The sequence below is a fragment of the Phyllobates terribilis genome, unplaced genomic scaffold (assembly GCF_046119375.1).
Source record: "Phyllobates terribilis strain yellow unplaced genomic scaffold, ASM4611937v1 Scaffold_5__5_contigs__length_657084704, whole genome shotgun sequence".
NCBI lineage: Eukaryota > Metazoa > Chordata > Amphibia > Anura > Dendrobatidae > Phyllobates > Phyllobates terribilis.
In genome coordinates, this window is record NW_027362765.1 from 500,244,079 (window position 1) to 500,267,555 (window position 23,477).

The following is a 23,477-nucleotide window of genomic DNA, read 5'->3' on the forward strand; positions in this document are numbered from 1 at the left end:
AGGATGGTACATATGTCAGACATCCAGGTCCACTCCTGATGTCTTATGTGTGGAGTCTGACCTGAATATCGACGGCCTTGTTGCAGCTGGTACTCCACAACTGCTCTCTTCTGCTCACAAATCCTTTGCAACATGTGGAGGGTAGAGTTCCAACGTGTGGGGACATCACACACCAGTCGGTGTGCCGGAAGCTGCAAATGCTGCTGCAACACAGCAAGGGCGGCGGAAGCTGTAGCCGACTTGCGAAAATGAGCTGACAGGCGGCGTACTTTCACGAGCAGATCTGGCAACTCGGGGTACGATTTAAGAAACCGCTGAACCACGAGGTTAAGCACATGAGCCAGGCATGGTACGTGTGTGATCTCACCTCGCCTCAGAGCCGCCACCAGGTTACGGCCATTGTCACACACGACCATGCCGGGATGTAGGTTCAGCGGTCTCAGCCACAGATCTGCCTGTTCTTTCACAGCTGTCCACAACTCACAAGCAGTGTGAGGTTTATCACCTAAGCTTATGAGTTTCAGCACAGCCTGTTGCCGCTTGGCGGAGGCAGTACTGCAATGCTTCCAGCTTGTAACTGAAGTGGTGATATCTGAGATGGAGGCTGAACATGAGGAGGAGGAGGAGGAGGAGGATGCGCAGGAGCTGTACACTGTGGGGGCAACTCTGACTGACATAGGGCCCGCAATCCTCGGTGTGGGGAGGATGTGTTCTGTCCCAAGGTCCGACTGGGTCCCGGCTTCCACTATGTTTACCCAGTGTACCGTCAGAGAGATGTACCGTCCCTGGCCACAAGCACTTGTCCACGTGTCCGTTGTCAGGTGGACTCTCCCAGTAACTGCGTTGTTGAGGGCACGGCAGATGCTTTGGGACACTTGGTTGTGTAGTGCGGGGATGGCACACCGGGCAAAATAGTGTCGGCTGGGGACAGAGTACCGAGGGACTGCCACCGCCATAAGATTGCGGAAGGATTCCGTCTCCACCAGCCTAAAAGGCAGCATTTCCAATGCAAGCAGTCGTGAAATGTGCGAATTTAGGACTGTGGCCTGTGGGGCGTTAGCTGCGGATTTCCGCTTTCGTTCAAAGGTCTGGGATATGGACAATTGAACGCTGCGGTGGGACGTGGACGTGGACGTTGATGCTGTTTCTTGAGGAACTGCCATAACAAGTGAAGACTGAGAGGAGGGGGCATCTTTACATGCAGTATGGACAGGGGATTGCCTTGCACACACAACAGGGGGTTCTATTGCACGCACAACAGTGGAAGAAGCAGTGGTGACACCCGCTGACACTGGTCGTGGACCCTGGGTTTCGCCCCACAAAGTCGGGTGCTTTGCTGCCATGTGCCTGATCATGCTGGTGGTGGTCAGGCTGGTAGTTTTGTCACCCCTGCTGATGCTGTTATGGCAGGTGGAACATATGGCCTTTTTGGGTTTATCAGCAGAGTCTTTAAAAAAATTCCAGACTCTGGAAGACCTACCTCTTGTACTGGCAACGTCCCTCGTGTTGGTGTTACGGGGAACGGTTGCCTGCCTTCTGTTTGCGGCCACCACACTGCTTCTTCCTGCCTGTTGGGGTACTCTGCCTCCCTCCCCCTGTGTGCTGCTGGCCTCACTCTGCATGTCCTCCTTCCACGTTGGGTCAGTTACTAGATCATCCACCACCTCCTCCTCTTCCACTTGCGCACCACGATCCTCCTCCTCACTTCCTGGCAATTGTGTCTCGTCATCGTCCACCTCTTGTGACAGATTGCCAACGTCGACTTCCTGTGGCCGTGGCTGTTCAAATATTTGGGCATCGCAACATGGGATCTCCTCTTCCACCACTTCAAGCTTATCAGGCGAGGGGCCCAAATATGGAAATGGACCAGTGAACAGCTCTTCAGAGTGTCCAAGTGTGGGATCACTTGCTGTCTGACGACACTCGGCATGGTGGGAGGAAGGAGCATCAGGGTGAGGAGGAGTATGCGGTCGAGACTCACGGCTACTAAGAGTTGACCGTGTGGAAGACAGACCGAAGGTGGTGGTGCCCAGGTAACTGGAAGTATTATCTGCTATCCAATTAATAACCTGTTCACACTGATCAGTTCTCAATACTGGTGTTGTTCTGTGCTTCCCTAGTAATTCGGTCAAGAAGTGGGAGCGAGAAGATGTGGCTGTTGGTTGTGGCACATTTTCACCTTGGCCACGGCCCCGTCCTCTGCACGAACCATCACCAGAACGTCCACTTCCACGTCCCTTGCCACGCGCCTTGCCCATTGTAAATGAAGTAAAATAGCTTACACTTGCACTATCAATGGAAAAAGGGTAATAAAGAGTAGATTAGAACCGTGGAAGAGGAAAACCACAGTTATTGTTTACTGGGGTATACCACACTTTTTTAAATAGAGATATTTGCGGCTGAACAGTAAGCGACACACTCAAACTGCTTTTTTTTTAGATACAAATGGCCCAAGATGGATAATACAGAGGTTTGAACCGAGGAAGTGCAAAACAAGACTTCTGTTTCTCTGGCCTACACCAGACTATTTTCAACAGTTATATTTGTGTCTGAAGAATCAGAGACACGCTTTTTTTTTGGGGGGGGGGGGGGGACACACCAAAAGGTTAATAAGACGGGTATTTGTACAGTGTGAAGGAGGAAAAAAAAAGGAGGATTTAGAAGGAAAAAAAAGGATTTTTCCTGGCCCCTGACACCTAGTGCTAAGTCCAGCAATTTCAGCAACCGGAGCACACAGGACTGTAATGCAGCGTTTGCTGGTATAACCACTGCGTTTCCTATACAGCCTGCCTGCCTGGTATCTGGGATGGATATTAGTCCTGAAAAGGACTGTTTGTTTGATCTGGCAGCCTTTACAGACCCTACACTAACTATTTCGCAGTTTATATCTCTCCCTAAATCAGCAGCACTCTCCCTACACTGTCTGATCCGGAGCGACTGTGTCCAAGATGGCGGCGCTCCGTTTTAAATACTCGAGGTGACGCTGTGCGGCCAGCCAATCACTGTAATGCCCACAAACAACATGGCTGCAGCATTACAGTGACTGGCTGGCATTCCCTGCATGTTCATTGGCTCTGTAAAGAGCGCCAAACATGCAGGGCGGAGACCCGAGCTCCCGCCCTAGTAACCCGGAAATGCTCGGTGCTCGCCGAACATACCGAGTAGCGTGATGCTCGGGCGAGTACCGAGCAGTGTCGAGCATGTTCGCTCAACACTAGAAATTACCAGTCCTGCTGAAATCACAAGTCTTTCAGTTACTTCTGCATGCTTTGTCAATTTGTTTTAAAGGTTACAGGTTTGTAAATGATGTTGGTGATAAAAATCAGATGTTTTAGTGATTCTTTATTATTATTGTTAGGTCTGGAAGAGGAAAATCTACAGCTGGTTTTCTTATTTTCGCTGGAATGGCTTGTATATTCACAATGTTTTTACCAGACAGTGACGGTAAGTAATTGTAAGAAAGAAAAAAAAATACCACCTCTAAAAAGTAAAAAATTTTTTTTGTTGTTTGTTCTTTTTTTCTCAGATAAAATCGTCCATCTTCACAATCACATTTTTATTTCTTCATTGCTCCAATCTATTTAGAATGAAAAGTAAAGCAACTTTGCAAATGGTCTTCATTAGGCCACGGTCACACGTTCAGTATTTGATCAGTATTACATCACTATTTGTAAGCAAAAATCAGAGGAAAAGTATAATAGAAACACGTCATCACTTCTGCATTTATCACCCACTGCTGGTTTAGGCTTAAAATGTTGATACAAAATACTGAACTTGGCCTTAAAGTGTGCCTAAACTTTTAATTTTTTTTTGATGTGTTGTAGCCCCTGTTGTAGAGGTCTGGGTCCGAAGTCCCCCACCAATCACCCAGACCAGCCGGCATCTCCAAGATCCTATCCCAATATGTAGTAGGTGTAGTAATAATAATAATAATAATAATAATACTAGCAAATACCTAAAATTAGAAGTGTAGTATAGTTCTTCTGATCTACGGGTGCATTTAACTAAATTAGAATATCATCAAAAAGTTAATTTATTTCAGTTCTTCAATACAAAAAGTGAAACTCATATATTTTATATAGAGTTATTACAAACAGAGCGATCTGTTTCAAGTGTTTATTTCTGTTAATGTTGATGATTATGGCTTACAGCCAGTGAAAACACAAAAGTCATTATCTCAGTAAATTACAATAATTAACAAAAACACCTGCAAAGGCTTCGTAAGCGTTAAGGCCCCATAGTCTGTTTCAGTAGGCTCCACAATCATAGTGAAGACTGTTGACTTGACAGATGTCCAGAAGGCAGTCATTGACACACTCCACAGGGTCTCAGAGTTCCAGTTTTCATTTGGAAATCAAGGTCCTGGAGTCTGGATGAAGAGTGGAGAGGCCACAATCCAAGCTGCTTGAGGTCTATTGTGAAGTTTCCACAATGAATGATGGTTTGGGGAGCAATGTCAATGACTGCCTTCTGGACATCTGTCAAATCAGCAGTCTTCCCCATGATTGTGGAGCCTACTGAAGCTGACTATGGGGCCTTTTTAAATGCTTAGGAAGCCTTTGCAGGTGTTTTTGTTAATTATTGTAATTTACTGAGATAATGACTTATGTGTTTTCATTGGCTGTAAGCCATAATCATCAACATTGACAGAAATAAACACTTGAAATGGATCATTCTGTTTGTAATGAATCTATATAATATACGAGCTTCACTTTTTGTGTTGAAGAACTGAAATAAATTAACTTTTTGATGATATTCTAATTTAGTGAGATGCACCTGTATGTTGCTTACCCCATGTGGAGGGCATTGCACTAGTTTAGATATCCATGGTTACCACCACTCATATAGTGATAGTTAGTTGCTAGTAGTCATGACCATGGATCTGCAACACCCTGCACATGGGGGTAAGCGACATAGCGAATCAGAAGAGCTACAATACATTTCTAATTGGCGGTGTTTGGTAATATTATTATAATTATTTTTACACCTACATAATCTTTAGTTTCATCTATGGGTCTGTACACCGCTCTGCACATGCTCATGTATAAACTGAGACCCTTGGTTTGAGCAATTGATGGAGTTTGTGCTCTTGCACCCTTTACCTTCTACACTATATTGATCTGGGGCTATAGTTATCTTAAGGCTATGTGCCCACGTTGCATTTATGAAGCAGAAAATTTCTGCTTCATTTCTGCAAGTCCTCTCCCGGAAAAACGCATGCGGAATTCCGCACGCGTTTATCGCGCATTTTTCGCGCGTTTTTCATGCGTTTTCCACATGCGGAATTGCCTTGCGTTTTTTATGCATTGGACAAAGGCAATTCTGCTTGCGGAAACGCAAAATTAATTGACATGCTGCGGATTTTTGAACGCAGCATAAACGCTGCGGAAAAATCCGCAGCATGTGCATAGAACTTGCGGAATCCCATTGGGGACCATGGGGTGCGGGTTACCAGGCGTTTTACAAGCGTTTCCGCTGCGGAAATTCCGCATCAAAAACGCTTGAAAAACGCTATGTGGGCACACAGCCTAAGTGTTCTCCTTTTCTTTTTTTTATTCGTCTACATCCGCAAATCATTTTTATTCGGGATGCATTAGAGCAATAAAAGCAATTGATTATTGAAGTAGACATACGCCATCAAATACTTTATTATATTTTTCTGTGTACGTAGAGCTGAAGATCTAATCACATGGAAAATCTTTTTGGCTCTTTCTAGACAGATTTATTAACGCTGTCAAATTGTTATGCAGTATGTACTTATACCAGTCTTAAAATATGGCAGACTTATCACACTGGTTTACACTGGTTGATAAATATGGGGGGAAATGATCTGTAATTTGTTATTTACTTATATTTTTGAAAAGTCTCATCTCTCCCACTCCTCCCCCTGTCCATCCTTCAAAGCTAAAATAGGGTCCAAATGGTGCAAAATGCTTTTAAGGAAAAGGTTTGTTATGCGCTTACCATTTAAATTCTAGGAAGTTCTAAAGAGGTCTCTTGCTTGACATATTGTCACCATTGCTGTGACATTTGTATGGGGACTTTATAGCGTGGGGTAATCTGCGGCTCACGATGCTCCCAATCGTCTGGTCACACACATGCCGGTGTCTGGAAGGAGGAGAGTGGCTCGTAGTATTGGAGCAATGATGGGTAAAAGCTAACCGTGCACCATGTGTCCATTTCTGAGGTTCCATTTTATAGGTAGCTTGGGGACTCTTGACCTTTTTGTAGCACTCTATTGATGGGTGAATGAGGTGGAGAGGTGTATGGTCATGGATAAACTATAACAATGAGAGAGTTGCATTCATGGTCTCATCCTTTCTGGAGTGTGAATATGGGCCAAAAGGGACCCCCATTTTCCTGATGGCTGTCAGTTCCACTTCTAAGACTCCAACCTATCATACCTATGGAATATTCTTTAGTTGTGTGTGACATATGTATCGTTGCCTGTCTTTCCTGTTTTTGCTTCTGTCACTGAGAGGCACTATGCTTTCCTTGCAGTCAACAACTCTAGTTTTGTGTCCTCTGGTAATTGTGGTTCCTTCTGTGCTGGGAGCTTGAGAGTTAAAGGGGTTTTCCCACGAACAAAAGTTAATTTTAATAATTGTCTGTGTCTGACCGTGTACGGAACATACCACAACTCCTGGGCAGGGGAGGAAGCAAAATACAATACTGAGATTACAGCAGGAGATCGCAGAGGATTCATTTTGTGAGGTAAAATGTTGTTTAAAAAGAGGCAGTGAAATGTTTTACCTCACAAAATGAATCCTCTGCGATCCCCTGCTGTAATGTCTTTATCGTCTTTTGCTTATCCTCCCCTGTCCTGGAGATATGGTATGATCAGACCATGTTTTGTGCATTGTCAGACAAGGCCATTGATCAAAACAAACTTTTGTTCGTGGGAAAACCCTTTTAAATTCTGTATAGGCTTTGCTCCCCACTCTGTGACCTTGGTTCGGCTACAAGCTATGTAAGCTCCTAAAATCCTGCTGTGCACTGCCAGTTATAATATGACTAGCTTTGGTGAACTCCTGTGTGCCTTAGTTGCTTTCCCAGTGGACTTTACTGATTTTGACCTCAGCTCGTTAATTGACTTTTCTCCTGCCTTTTGATTTTGTGTCTACATCTACCTCCTGGTTCTGATCTGGCTACTGGACCAGCCTGTAGCACCGAACAGCAGCCGACACTGTGGCCCCATTCCAGGGGCCCCTATGTAAGTATAGATTCCTGTACAGGTGTTTAAGGTTGAAGACCAGGGCAACCCCTGGGATCTGGTAAACAGAGTGCCTTGTGCGAAGTCTGTCTATAGTAGCCATTTTTAGAGCGGCCACCTTTTTTAGACCACTGTCACGCTTGCGTAACATTATGGCATAAATGTCCGATCTGGTAATATACCCCTCTGTTATATTACCCTGGGACCAGGAAAGGTTGTGCATCTGTGCTATAGACACTTAGTTACCTGCTTTATATTTCTGCCTTATCTAATGTATTTAAACAGTTAACATTTATATCATTGAAGACTGAAACGCCTCAGTTGGCTGCTCCATTTGCTTCCGTAGGGAGCTTAGATTACTTTGAAAGCTCCAAATGTCCCAAAAAAAAATCATACTTCTGACAGACTCGTAACCCAACACATCAAAGTTCACCTTTTAAATCCATGTATAAGTGTCCTGGGAATATAGCGTCGGTGGCACCTCAGAAAGTGCACATCTGGTGCGGGCTGGTACATCATTCAGCCTAATCTCCTATGCAGCACTTTAGATGTTGGCCATCAAGCCTTCATAGAACTCGCGTTGCATTTTCACTTTGGAAGCTTTCATAGTTCTGTTAAATTTTGCAGCATAAACCTTTCTTAATATTCATGTGATGACTGATGGCAGCGCTGTGATATTGAGATGGATAACCCTGAGCAGTTAGTTCAAATCGTTCTTAATTTAATTTAGAGTAAATTAAAGAAGAATTTTCGGTAAAGATAAAGTGTCTTCTTGAAAGAGGATCAGACATCCTTCATATGCATAACCACAAACTGGAATAGGACTCAGATGTTATTTACTTCACAGAATCCATCTCCGATTCTATTACTGAAATAAAAGGCTGCCCTCATTAAAGATGGATGTTTTTCTCAAAAGTCAGAGAATCTGAATCTGTTTTTTTAAATAATAAAAAAAATTAGAGCAACTATAATTACCATTATGACCGTGTTAGCTACAAGGTTATGTTGCTTTTTATTACTTTGCATAGTTAATGGAGTAATTTTGTCGAAATGATCTTCAGAAATGTCATTCATAAATGTGGGAAGTGTTACTGATTTCCAGGATGGTTGGGTCTCTATTGAGTGCCGGATTTTATATTACCTGAAAATGAATTGTCCTAGAGGAATTGTGCAGGAGTGTTAAGTTTATTTAGGCTGTGTGCCCACTATGCGTTTTTTAAGTGTTTCCGCAGCAGCAATTCCACTGCAGAAATGCTTAAAAAACGCTTGGTAGAAGGTCTGCAATGTTCCCCAATGATAATCCGCATGTGCTGTGCACATGCTGCGGAAATTTCCGCTGCGGATTATCATTGCGGAAAAAAACGCAGCACTATCAATTATTTTGCGTAATCGCGGCGTTTTTGCCGCCATTGACTTGCATTGGACCGCATGACATCCGCATGACTACATGTGCACACGTGGATATCATGCGGTTCAATGTGCGGATGGTACCCGGGTCTGGAGAAGAGGAGACTCTCCTCCAGACCCTGGTACCATAGTACCTGTAAAAAGAATTAAAATAAAAAATATACATTATACTCACCTTCTGATGGCCCTCGGTCTCCATAGCGATGCGTCCTGGCTCCCTGGCAGCTCACGATAGTCTAAAAGGACCTGCCATGACGTCATTTAGTCATGGGACGGGTCACGCGACCGTTACACAACCGCGAGACACCGGGAAGACTGGACGCATCGGATAAGGAGACCTGGGGCCATCGGAAGGTGAGTATAATGTTTTTTTTTTGTTTTTTTACCATTTTTATTCTTTTTTTTTTAACTAACTTGGTCACACTATATAAAATCCATGCCGGTTGCATGGATTTATATAGTGTGACCAAGTTGTCAAGCACTTTCCAAGTGATGCTAAAATCTCTTGGAAAGTGCTTGACAACCCGCATGTGAAATCGCATGATCAAAACGCTTCACTTCCGCTTGTCCCTGGCAGGAAAAACGCATGTAAAATTCGCATGCGTTTTTTCTGCCAGGAAGATGCAGAAATGCTCAGGAAAAATTCGGAGCATTTCTGCATCGTGGGGACTTAGTCTTAAAGGGTTTTTTTGATTTCATCTTTTTCAGCCCATAGACTTTCACTAGCTAAACATAAATAATAAAATAAGTGTTCTCTTACTCCAGCGACAATTCTTTGCCACTGCTCCAGCATTGTTGACTTCATGACTACAGCTTACGTGACCGCTTCAGACAATCACTGGGTTCAGCAGCTCTGCCGATGTAATTGGCAAACTTATGAGCTAGAGAAACTTGGAAACAGAAGACCCCTTAAACTTGACAAACATACCATATTTAATTTCTTCTAAGTAGTGCACTTAATGTACTTTTTCTTTATTCTTTCTTTAATTCTTTTATGCCACACCTGAAATGGCGATGTGCACACTTGAACATTGAGGATAGAGATCTATCCAGTAATTTAGTGTCATAAAAAGTAAAGGGAGTAGCCATATATAGGTTTGCAACATAGAGCAAAAGGGCTATGGCTTCTTGTCGGGGTTGTACGGATATAATGTATTGATGATTTATCCTTAGGATCAGTCATCAATCTAACATTTGCAACTTGTTTACATCTGACCTCTGAAGGAGCTAATAACTGATCAATGGGGTTTTCCAAGAGTCTGATCCCATCAATCTGATATTGATGACCTATCCTAAGGATAGGTTATTAATATCATATGGCTGGAGAACCCTTTTGAGTTTTCGAAGAATGTAATAAAATGGCCCCTGTCACATAATTCAAACAGCAGCTCATCTTAGTCACATGTCAGGATGGGCTGAAGTCTGAAGAAACACAGCTCCCGAGACGTGTTTCAACTATGAGAAAATTTGTATCATAAGGATACATGGGAGCTGCCATAGAAGTGTTTGACAGGAGAAGAAATAAATCTTTTCCTCAGCTGACTGAGCACAGAGGACTGAGGCTGTAGAAAAAAAAGCAAGAAGATTTATTTCTTCTCCTGTTGCTTTCCTTCTTAGCTCACAGATTTGTGTGTGCTTATGATACTGCTACTCTTAATTAAGATACAGGTCTGAGAAGTTGTGTTTCCTCAGACTGCAGCCCATCCTGACACGTGACTAGGACAGGCTGCTGTTTAAATTATGTGAGGGGGATCATCATATTATATTCTTATAGAACATCTTTAAACTTTTTTCTTTGGTGTAGCTTCAGTTTAGAAGCCTGTATTCTGCCTGTGTATACAAGGCCTTGAAAAAGTATTCATACCCTGTGAACTTTTCCACATTTCTTCACTTTACACCCACAAACTTAAATGTACTTCATTGATATTTTATTTGATATACCTATACAAAGTAGCAAGTATTTGTGAAGTGTAAAGGAAATGATACATAGTTTTCTAAATATTTTAAAAATATATCTGAAACTTGTGATGTTCATTTGTATTCAGCCCAAGTCAATACTTTGTAGGACCACCTTTCCCTGCAATTACTGCTGCACGCCTTTTGGGGTATGTGACGCGCCCCCTGGGCCGTGGGGTACCCGGTGCTGGGCCGGTAGATGCTGGGGGTTGTAGTCACAGTGGCGGTGACCCGGTCCGTGACCCAGGGCGGTCAATCCAAGGGGAATTTATAGGGTTTTTATTAAAGAGTCCAACTACGCCACCTGTGGAGTGCGGCCAAAGGGGGCCGCCGCTGCGGAACAGTCCTCTGAAGCTGGTGGTCTTGCAGCAATGATAGTATAACTCCCCACAGGAAGAGTTAGCTTCAGGGCAGTGTGTGGATGATGATGGTTGTGTAGGTTGTGCTGGGCGTTGTAGTGCAGTGAGGGATGGTGCAGCAAGGAACACAGACACAAGATAGTGCAGTCCCAGGGTCTTTACTCACAGTTATTGCAGTTCAAGTTACAGGTACCAGTGCAACTTCCCTCGGCGTGCTGCGCTTACTCAGTGAGGGGCTCAGTCCACCCTCAGGTATTTCCAGAGTATTTACCAGGACCCCGTTCTGTGTACCTTCCTCAGTCGTCTTCCTGCGCTGGCTCTCACCCTCCTGCCCTGCGCCTCACAGTCAGTGTCCCAAGCCTGTGGCCTCGGGTCTTGGCGGGTGACCTGCAGTCCCCTGGGCCCTATGTGGCCACCTTTTCGGCGATTGTTAACTGTAGTAGTGGGCAACTGCACCCTGAAAGTACAGACGCCTCCGGTTGCTAGGTGAGGCTTGAATTCCTCCTCTACTAGTTAAGGAGCCGGTCCCCTCTGCGGCTTGATCCTTCTACTGTCTTGTAGATTCGGGCGTACGGGTGGCCTCCAGCACTGCCTGTACTCCTAGGATCCCTTCTCTTCTACTCCTGGAGCCTTCCTTGCTCCTCTCTCCTTCAGTCCTGGGCCTACCAGGCTAGGCCCGCCTCTGGAGCAGAGCCCGCAGAGAGCCTCTGCTCCTGTCACCTCTCCTCTGACTGAACACACTTCTCTAAGATGGCTTCCCACTAAATACTCCTACTCAAGTGCTCCCAGGATCTACTTCCTCCACCCCATCCACTACATGGTTCCCACTCTCTAGGTGGTTCCCCCCACTCCAGCCAGGGACCAGGGACTGTGTGCTCCCGTAGGAGCAATCTCGCCCAGTCCCCCGGAAATGTGGTGTAGTGAATGCTGGTGTTAGGGTCCTGAGCTGTACTCCTTCCTTACCTGAGAGTGAGGTACCACACCTCTGGGTGAGATGCAGTACCTCTGTGGCGACTGAACCCTCAGGGGCGTCACATATGCCTCTACCAGCTTTGCACATCTAGAGGATGACACTTTTGCCCATTCTTAAAGCAAACTAGCTTTAGCTGAGTGAGATGGAGAGTATCTGTGAACAGCAATTTTCAAGTCTTGCCACAGATTCTCAATGGGATATACAGGTGCATCTCACTAAATTAGAATTTCATCAAAAAATTAATTTATTTCAGTTCAATACAAAAAGTGAAACTCCTATACTATATAGAGTCATTAAAAACAGAGTGATCTATTTCAAGTGTTTATTTCTGTTTATGTTGATGATTATGGCTTACAGCTAATGAAAACACAAAAGTCATTATCTCAGTAAATTTAAATAATTAACAAAAAACACCTGCAAAGGCTTCCTAAGTGTTTAAAACAGTTCCTTAGTCTGTTTCAGTAGGCTCCACAATCATGGGGAAGACTGCTAACTTGACAGATGTCCAGAAGGCAGTCACTGACACTTCACAGCAGTCTTCCCCATGATTGTGGAGCCTAATGAAACAGACTAAGGAACCGTTTTAAACGCTTAGGAAGCCTTTGCAGGTGTTTTTTGTTAATTATTTTAATCTACTGAGATAATGACTTTTGTGTTTTCATTAGCTGTAAGCCATAATCATCAACATAAACAGAAATAAACACTTGAAATAGATCACTCTGTTTATAATGACTCTATATAATATATGAGTTTCACTTTTTGTATTGAAGAACTGAAATAAATTAACTTTTTGATGATATTCTAATTTAGTGATATGTACCTGTAGGTTTGGACTGTGACTGGGCCATTCAAACACATGAATATGCTTTGATCTAAATCATTCCTTTGTATCTCTGGCAGTATGTTTAATGTCGTTTTCCTTCTGGAAGATGAACCTATGCCCCAGACTCAAGTCTTTTGCAGTCTATAACAGATTTTCCTCCAGGATTGCTTTGTATTTAGGTCCATCAATCTTCCCATGTACTCTGACCAGCTTCTCTGTCCGTGCTGAAGAAAAGCATCCCCACAGCTTGATGTTGCCACCACCATGTTTGATAGTAGGGATGGTGTTTTCAGGGTGGTGAGTAGTGTTCGTTTTCCGCATCAAATGGCATTTTGCATTGAGACCAAAAAGTTCTACCTTGGTCTCATCTGATCAAAGCATCTTCTTCCACATGCTAGCTGTTTCCCCTACATGGCTTTTTGCTAACTGCAAATAGGACTTCTAATGGCTTGCTTTCAAAAATGCTACTCTTCCCTAAAGGCCAGATTTGTGGACTATACAACTAATAGTTGTCCTGCTGACAGATTCTCCCACCTGAGCAGTGGATCTCTGCCGCTCCTACAGAGTGACCATGGGCCTCTTGGCTGCTTGTTTAATTAGTGCTCTCCTTGCTTGGGATGTCAGTTTAGGTGGACAGCCATGTCTTGGTACTTTTTCAGTTGTGCCATACTCCTTCCATTTTTGGATGATGGATTGAACAGTGCTCTGTGAGATGTTCAGAGCTTGGGCTATTTCTTTTATAACCTAACCCTGCTTTATTCTTCTCCATTTATTCCTGACCTATTTGGTGTATTCCTTGGTTTTCATGATGCTGTTTGATCCCTAATGTTCTCAAACCAAACCTCTGAGACCTTCACAGAACAGCTGTAGTTATACTAAGAATAAATTACACACTCATGTACTAATTATGGGATTTCTGGAGGCAATTGGTCACTCTGGATTTTATTTAGAGTTATCAGACTACAGGGGGCTGAATACATATGCATGTCACAATTTTCATATTTATATTTTTTAAATATGTAGACAGCTTTGTATCATTTCCTTCCTTTACACGACAAATACTTGCTACTTTGTGTTGATATATCACATAGAATCCCAATAAAAGTTATTTGTGGTTGAAAAAATGTGGAAAAGTTCATGGGGTATGAATACTTTTTCAAGGCACTCTAGAAGATGATAAAGATGTTTGAACTCAAAGATGGGGAAAATATTCAACTGGTTGTCCTATCATGAATATTTTTGGCATATCCCTAGGATATGCCATAAATGTTTGATGGGTGTGAGTCCTTCCACTGAACAATGAGAACATGGACCCCTCTCATGTGCCACTTTCTCTTTGCATTTGTATGTGACGTCTGTAAAATTGTTGCTGTGGCATTTTCAGAGCTCATACAAATCAGTAAGGAGAGCTGTGCATGTGCAGCCACCTCTCCACTAATCGTGGTATGACAGGACCCCATTTTCTAGACTCATTTTGTACAATTATAGCATGCTGTGTTTGGGTAAAAAATACCAGGGACCCCCTTTTTAGTATTGTGTTTCAAGTTTCCTTATTGACCTCCAGTCAACAATTTGGCCACAGATGGGGTTGGGAAAAAAAGTACTTTAAGGAACAGAGGGAAAAACTCTTCAAAAAAAGGGCAGCATTTCTTAACCCCTTTCCAACCCGTGTCACACCGTTTGTGACATGGAAAACAGTTCGTTCCCGACCCATGTCACAGCGTCTGTGACATGGAGGGAAAGAGCCCCTGCAGCGCCTGCGAGCGGGGTCGCTCAGGTTTCACAGTTGCTACTGCAACTGGACATCCTGAAGTCGACCCCCCGGGGGGTGGATTAACCCCCCCGTGCCTGGGACCCCTCCGATTGGCTGTTTCATTTTCACTTTTAGTGAAACTGCCAATCGGTATGAATTAAATATTTCACCAATGAAAATTGGTGTAATATTTAAATCTGGGCATGGCCTGATGCTTACAGCATCAGCCATTGGCTGGGGGGAGTGTCACCTCTGTCCCCCCCTCCCCCCAGATCTGATTGGGGGGCTAGCGTCACATGGATACTAGCCCCAATCAGATGTGGAGGGAGTTTTTCATGATGGCCGCAACTGCCCAGCTCCTACCCGTCCATGGATCGTGTGCCGGCCATTGTGGACCCTCTGCTGCTGCCCCCCCGTGGACCCTCTGCTGCCGCCGCCGCTGCTGATCGCCTGCTGCCGCCGCTGATCTGCATCAGGTAGTATTGCCCCCACTCCCCCCCCGACCCCCCCTCCACTCCACCCTGACCCCCCCTCCACCCCCGAACCCCCTGCACTTTCATACCTGCACCCCGACCTCCGCTCCCTCTGCTCCCTCTCCCACGTCTTCATCCACCGGCTGCTGCTCTCCTTCTGACAGCCGGTGGACTGTGATCACAGCAGCAGCAGGCTCAGTGTAAATGCCCTGCTCCTGTGATCAAACCCACCATCCCCCAGTCCCAGTGATATCACCCCCCACCTCCCAATAATCACTCCTCCCCCCAGTGTTCACCCCCCCCTGTCCCCAGTGTTCACCCTCCCTGTCCCCAGTGTTCACCCCCACCTGTCCCCAGTGTTCACTCCCCATCCCCAGTGTGCACCCCCCCATCCCAGTGATCACCCCCCCCCCCGCAAACCCAGTGATCACCCCCCTGCTGCTGGCTCCTGCTCCCCTTTCTGCCCCAGTAATCACCCCCCTGATGCTGCCGGCCTCCTACCCCCCTTGCTGCTGTAAATTGGAACCATGTTGCGTTTGGAGAGTCACTGTGTGCCCTTACATTGGAGCTCCCCAACAAGTGACCCCATTTTGGAAACTAGACCCCCCAAGGCACCTATCTAGATGCATAGTGAGCACTTGGAACCCCCAGGTGCTTCACAAATTGATTCATAAAAACGAAAAAGTGGAAAAAAAAACACTTTTTTATTTTTACGGATTAATTTGTGAAGGACCTGGGGGTTCCAAGTGCTCACTATGCATCTAGATAGGTGCCTTGGGGGGTCTAGTTTCCAAAATGTGGTCACTTGTGGGGGAGCTCCAATGTTTGGCCACACAGCGGCTCTCCAAACGCGACATGGTGTCCGCTAACAAATTGAATGTAAAATCAGCTCAAATTGTTAGCGGACACCATGTTGCGTTTGGAGAGCCCCTAATGTGCCTAAACAGTGGAGCTCCCCCACAAGTGACCCCATTTTGGAAACTAGACCCCCCAAGGCACCTATCTAGATGCATAGTGAGCACTTGGAACCCCCAGGTGCTTCACAAAATGATCTGTGAAAACAAAAAAGTACTTTTTTTTTCACAAAAATTTTCTTTTAGCCTAAATTTTTTAATTTTCACATGGGTAACAGGATAAAATGCATCCTAAAATGTATTGGTCAATTTCTCCTGAGTACACTGATACCTCATATGTGGTCATAAACCACTGTTTGGGCGCATGGCAGGGCTCAGAAGAGAAGGAGCGCAATTTGACTTTTGGAGCTAATTTTCCATTCAAAAAGTAAAATGGCGCTCCTTCCCTTCTGAGCCCTGCCGTGTGCCCAAACAGTGGTTTATGACCACATATGAGGTATCAGAGTACTAAGGAGAAATTGACCAACAAATTTTAGGATGCACTTTATCCTGTTACCCATGTGAAAATTAAAATATTTAGGCTAAAAGAAAATTTTTGTTAGAAAAATAAAAATGTTCATTTTTTTCTTCCATGTGGCTTTAGTTCCTGTGATGCACCTGAAGGGTTAATAATCTTCTTGAATGTAGTTTTGAGTAGCTTGAGGGGTGCAGTTTTTGGAATGGTGTCACTTTTGGGTGTTTTCTGTCATAAAGACCCCTCAAAGGGACTTCAAATGTGATGTGGTCACTAAAAAAATGGTTTTGTAAATTTTGCTGGAAAAAAGATAAATTGCTGATGAACTTTGAACCCTTCAAACTTCCTACCAAAATTTTTTTTTTTTTCCAAAATTGTGCTGATGTAAAGTAGACATGTGGGAAATGTTATTTATTAACTATTTTGTGACACATCACTCTCTGGTTTAGTAGAATAAAAATTCAAAATTTGAAAATTGCAAAATTTTCAAATTTTTTCCCATATTTTTGATTTTTTCACAAATAAACGCAAACATTATCGACCAAAATTTAATACTAACATGAAGCCCAATATGTCACGAAAAAACAATCTCAGAATCGCTAGGATCCGTTGAAGTGTTCCAGAGTTTTTACTTCGTAAAGGGACACTGGTCAGAATTGACAAAAATGCCAAGGTCTTTAGGGTCAAAATAGGCTGGGTCCTGAAGGGGTTAAAGTGTGATGTGTGAAACCACCCTAAAGTATTGTTTGCTCTTAAGTTTAACAGGGGGAATATCCTCCCCTCGGTTCTCCTGCCTGGTGATCTCTTCTCCTACGCTAAGTGGTTGCCGGTCCGCAGTTTCACTGTCTTAAGAACGTGGCCCAATGTACATTTTTTACGGCCGTACATTTAATATTCATTGTTGGTCGTTGCTAGGTAAAGATTTAATAATGAATAAAGATTTGTCTTGCTAACAAAGAAGTAACATGAGTGTATTTGCTTTTGGACATGAGTCCTGAAGCAAAGTTGCACCTAAGACAACCACTCCTTGTGCATATTTTATGACTGTGAGATGCTGAAATCTGCAGCTTGAGTGATGTTTTTGTTTCTATTTTTTATTGTTGCTTCCACTAAAAGGCTTTTCTTAATTAACAGAGAAGTCTATCTGCATTGCACAGAGGACCGTAGGTTTTTACATTTTCTGAGCAACCCTTACTTCTGTTCCACACACCGCTCCAGATTAGGGATTTGATTATCAGACTCCTAAAGAGGATTATTATTAACATGTGGTGTTGATTGTGGCCACGCTGTGACTACACTTTAGCAAAATTGCATGTATATACAGTATATATGGTTCTTGCAGTATAATTGTGGCAGAAACTGCATGACATGAAATCAATAACGTCAGGAAATGAAATCTGGCCGGCAATCCATTGAGTATCTGTCTTTTCACAGAAAACCTGTGTTGCTCATATCCCATAAGTTGTTACTGCTTTTGTTGCACATAAATTAAAAGTATACTATGACCAGGAACTGTCCTGAGTCTCATTCTCTGTAGTATCTGTTTTCAAGTAGGCATAGCATTCTGCCAGCACTATATATGCTAGAACTTTCTGAGGCTGAGTTCACACAAGCGTATTTCACGGTCTGTATATGGACCGCACTACCCAGACTGACTGCTGGTCTTCGGACCTGAGCTTACAGTCTCACAGATACATATGAAGCTCTAAGTTCAGGTAGGGGGAATGTGCATTGCGATCAATATATAGACCATGAAATATGCCCTTGTGAACCCGCCCACAGGAAGTTCTAGCATATATAGTGCTGGCAGAATGCTATGCCCACTCCACAGCATGCTTTTCACCTTGCCTACTTTGATCCAAAAGTCTGTCTCTTAAAGACTGGGAAGCAGGCGAGACGCACCCACAACTTCCTGTAAATCATCTCATTGACTCTGCTGCGGAGACAGATTGCACTTGACAGCAGGCAGCGGACAGCGTGCTCCCAGCCGTACATTTGGATGTCCATGTACAATACATGGACATGAAATACATGAAAATGACTGTGGCCTCTAGAGCAAGAGCCGCATCTTAACAGCTCTCCCGTCTGGATCTTCTAAGAGGGGTTCATATGTCCTAAAATAGGTTATCTTTGAGACAACTATCCTGACTAACAATGTTATACACCTAAATTTCATGAGATTCTTTAAAAAAGTGACCTTTTAAAAATGCTTGTTTCTTTTCTGTCTAGACCTGTTAGACTATGTAATGTAGGCTGGCATCTGACTGGCTTGTCGTGTGACCTTTTATTCACTGCAGATCAACAGAGAACATTGGGGACAACATGCTAAGGAATATTATAATTGGTTTAAGTTATCACCTAACCATGCGTAGGTGATATCTTACTGATCGCAGTGTGTCCTCCAGCTGGGACCTTCACCGATTGGTAGAAAAAGACACTTTTATCCCCGTTTATAGATTGGAGAGGTGGGTCAAATGACAGACCGCTGCTCTATTCATTCTGTATGGCACTGACGGATAAGGCCAAGCGCAGCGCTCTGCAGCACCGCGGTGAATAAAATGAGCGATGGTCGAACATACGCACTGCTGGTCCATTCTAACTGGGATAAAAATGCCCCCTTCTTCCAATCTGTGTAAGACCCCCACCGATCAATAAGTTATCAACTAACTTATGGAGAACTCCTTTAGTAGATTACATACACTGTGTTCCAAATTATTATGCAAATAATATTTTCTCAGATTTTCCCAAATTACCTATATGAATTGCAGTCATTGTAATTTTCCAGTCAAATAACTATTAGAGTACAATTGAAAGGTTTTTGTACAAACTGCCTATGATAACAGTATATTTTTAAAAAAATAAAACTCAAACGGCACTCAAAATGCATGTTCCAAATTATTCTGCACAGCAGAGTTTTCAACCTTTTCATTTTAATAAAGAACAAAAAAAATGGTAATTTTTTAAATTATAAGCATTAGCAGGTTATTACAAACTGAAATCAAACCATTTTCATCTCAAAACTTTATTCTAGGTGATGTAACATTTGCACATAGGACCGCTTGTTCAAAAGGAGCTTCTGAACTCTCTCGTCCATTGAATTTGTCAGGTTTTGGATGGTTTCTGCTTCAGTTATTTTGCATGAGGACAGAATACCCTCCCAGAGCTGTTGCTTAGATGTGAACTGCCTCCCGCCATCATAGACACTCCTTTTGTTGATGTTCCAGATGTTCTCAATGTGGTTGAGGCCAGGGGAGCATGCGGGCCACACCATAAGTTTGTCCCCTTTTATGCCCATAGCAGCCAGAGATGCAGATGTGTTATGTGCAGCATGAGACGGGGCATTATCATGCATGAAATGATCTCGATGGTCCAGATGGATGGAGTGGAGGATGGCTGGTTGATGGACACCCCATGCAAACACGGCTACGGCGCCAACAAGGAGGAGGTGGAGTAATGTTTTGGGCTGGAATCATGGGGAGAGAGATTGTCGGCCCTTTTAGGATCCCTGAAGGGGTAAAGATGAACTCCATAATGTATGTTGAGTTTCTCAAACAGCACTTCCTGCCATGGTTCAAGAAGAAGAACCGTGCGACGAGAGAGTTCAGAAGCTCCTTTCGAACAAGGGGTCCTATGTGCAAATGTAACATCACCTAGAATAAAGTTTTGAGTTGAAAACTGTTTGATTTCAGTTTGTTATAACCTGCTAATGCTTATAATTTCAAAAATGACCATTTTTTTGTTCTTTATTAAAATGAAAAGGTTGAAAACTCTGCTGTGCATAATAATTTGGAACATGCATTTTGAGTGCAGTTTGAGTTTTTTATTTTTTTAAAAATATACTGTTATCATAGGCAGTTTGTACAAAAACCTTTCAATTGTACTCTAATAGTTATTTGACTGGAAAATTACAATGACTGCAATTCATATAGGTAATTTGGGAAAATCTGAGAAAATATTATTTGCATAATAATTTGGAACACAGTGTAGTAGGTTAAAGGGGTTTTTCTGCCATGTGATATTGGTGACCTCTCCTGTCCTACACGTGGAACCCCAACCGATCAGATGATCTCTGCTCTAGCAGCAGCTGGATGTAAGTATTGTACGGAGCAGAACTCCGCAGCTTCATACATTGTTTAGAGGCCGCTGCCGAGTACTGCACATCAGTTACTATCTTCTTTTAAAAGGGGTTGCCTGTTCTTAAACTACAAGTCTGCAGTCACTTTATGTAACTGCAGATTAGTAAATCTTCACACCGTGCGTACTGCAAGGGTTCTCTGGTGTTGGGAGCGAGCGGTCATGTGACTGCAAGTATACGGTATGTATGCTCCCTGCCAAATTCCGACTAGACTTTTTCCGGCATTGCATTGAGCGAGGCTGTGCCCATCTTGTTGGAATGTGTCCGGCAGTATGCATATCACATACTTGTGGTCATATGACCGCCTGCCTACAGCGCCGGCAGTGGAGAATCCTCACAACTCGCGCTGTGCGCAATGTGAGGATTCACAAGTCTGCAGTCACATAGAGTGACTGCAGACTTGTAGCTTAAGACCGGACAACTCCTTTACGATGACATTGCAGGAGGCCAGGTTGCACAGGTACTAGCAGAAACCCAAGCAAGGAACCATGGAAGCACCAAGGGAGGTGACTGTAGAGTTTATTTTGTTTAGTTTTTTACTTTACATGTTCCCATTTTCTGCTGCTTTCTTGGTAAAAATGTGCAGAATTGTTGCTAAGAATTTAAAATAAGTTGTGTTATTGTATATTACTTGGCATTTACCGGAAAGGGTGGGATGGTAGATAAGAATGAAGAGCCTTTCTCTTTAATATGCAACAATATGCTGCCCAACTTTGAGCATTGACCTGTCTAGACTTGTGAATGGATAACCTTGCTGTCTCATTTAAAAGCCACTTCTTTCCTCAGCGCGCAGAGTAGTCCACACTTAACATGTCGCCCGTGGAACGCCTGAATGAGTACCTGTGCAGACGATGAAATGACATGCTGAACATAAAGTAATTGCTTTTCTTTCAGGAGTAAAAGAAAAAAAATGTGCAAAACTTACCATTACTGGAGCATTGTACAGAGAACACATCTTAATTTAATCTGAGTTTATATGCTGTCAAAACTGCAGTTCTTAAGACTGGAACATATGTAATGTAGAATATAGGAGGCAAAGACAGCTATCAGGAGAAACCGGAGATTCATATTGCTATTTCCAACACCGTGCTGTAGACATAATGCAGTTATTTCTGCACAATCAACCATCTTGTTTCTTCCTAATAGGATATAAAGAAGAGCCCGTCTTAGAGACAGTGAATATGTTACAAAATGCACATATAAGATGAGATTTAAGAAAACCTGATAGGAGAACTTCATATCTAAAGTATAAGGATCTGTCTGTGACAGCGAGGTTTTGAGTCACGAGCCGCTATGACATTTTCCTGCTTGATATTGTTTGTTTCTTATGCTGCGAAAAAGACAGACGATCAAGTAGATAATATTACTCTTAAAGGGGACATATCGGCTCTTTTGAGACGTGTAATAAGATGCCAGTTAAGATTTTTCGGGTGTCTGGTATTCTCCTCTTGCCCACCCCTCTCCTCCTGTGCTGGTCTGCTCTAGGACTGCACACAGTGTCAGACTGGGGTCCCAAGGGCCCACCAGTAACATCAACTCCAGGGCCCCACTTTTCAGCTGCATGCAAATAGGACTTTATCCTCATTCACAAATTTCTATAGCAGTAAACTGAGTTGAATCTGTAAAATTAATAAGATGCTGCCTTTGTCTGTATATGGTGAATTAAGTGTATTTTGCCATGTACTGCTCATATAAGAGGATGGTGGTCTACCGGAGGATTCTCCTGTGTGCCAGTCTGAGCCTGATTGCACTCGTGCATTGGCTCCTTACAGAGGGCCTTTCACCAAATGTTTCGTGTTGAACTGGACATATCATATAATAGTGGCTGCAGAGCGGAATAAAATGTTTTCTTTTTTTTTTTTATCATTATTTCATTTCTCCGTTGTGGAGAAATTGGCAAAGTATTGGTACCTAATGAGTTAACCAAATGGGTGATATCAGATACTTTTCACTGGGTGTGTGTACTCCTCCCAGTATGTGCCCACGTTGCATTTATGAAGCAGAAAATTTCTGCTGCATAAATGCAAGTCCTCTCCCGGAATTCCGCACGCGTTTATCGCGCATTTTTCGCGCGTTTATCACGCGTTTTCCACATGCGGAATTGCCTTGCGTTTTTTATGCATTGGACAAAGGCAATTCCGCTTGCGGAAACGCAAAATTAAATGACATGCTGCGGATTTTTGAACGTGGCATAAACGCTGCGGAAAAATCCGCAATATGTGCATAGAACTTGCGGAATCCCATTGGGGACCATGGGGTGCGGATATACATGCGTTTTTCAAGCGTTTACGCTGCGGAAATTCCGCAGCATATACGCTTGAAAAATGCTACGTGGGCACACAGCCTAAGTTGCTCTCTTATAACACCCACTTTGGCTCAAGAAATGTTAACTTATTAGCTGCCAATACTTTGATTGCTAATATTCCCGCAACAGAGAGACAAAATAAAAAAAAAAGTTTTGTTCTGCTCTGCAGCCACTATGACACTGTGTCCAGTTAAGCATGAAGCATTTGGTGAAAAGGTCCTCCTCAAAGGGAATCCGTTACCACGTTTTTGCCACCTAATCTGAAAGCAGCATGATGTATAGACAGAGAACCTGATTCCAGCAATGTATCACTTATTGTGCTGCTGGCTGTAGTTTGGATAAAATCACTGTTTTATCAGCAGGAAATTATCACTAGAGGTCTAGTAATCCTGCTGCCAGTTAGTCTAGCATATTCATGAGCTCTAGATCACCCCACCTTCACCACTGCTCTGCAATTTTCGGTGTAGACTGTACATGGGCAGAAAGCTGCCAATCAGTGGTGTGGGCAGGTTTATACAGAGCTCAGCGTTCAGAGCACTGCTACATCTGCAGCAGATAAAACCAGTGATTTTATCAAAGCAGCCCAGTAAGTGATACATCGCTGGTCACAGGGTCTCTGCCCCTACATCATGCTGCTCCCAGATGGGGTAGCAAATACCTGGAAACAGATTCCCTTTTAAAGGAATTATATGTACTTGATGTCTGCCAATGC

At 43.5% G+C, this 23,477-nt stretch overlaps 1 protein-coding gene across 2 annotated transcripts in view; it reads left to right on the forward strand.

Annotated features, from left to right (window-relative positions):
• LOC141273561 (solute carrier family 22 member 15-like) overlaps nt 1–23,477 on the forward strand; it is a 270,371-nt gene that overhangs the window by 91,762 nt on the left and 155,132 nt on the right. For both annotated transcript variants that reach the window (XM_073685577.1, XM_073685576.1), the window contains exon 8: nt 3,359–3,444. In XM_073685577.1, coding sequence (XP_073541678.1) covers nt 3,359–3,444 — 86 coding nt within the window. The remainder of the gene's footprint in view (nt 1–3,358; nt 3,445–23,477) is intronic.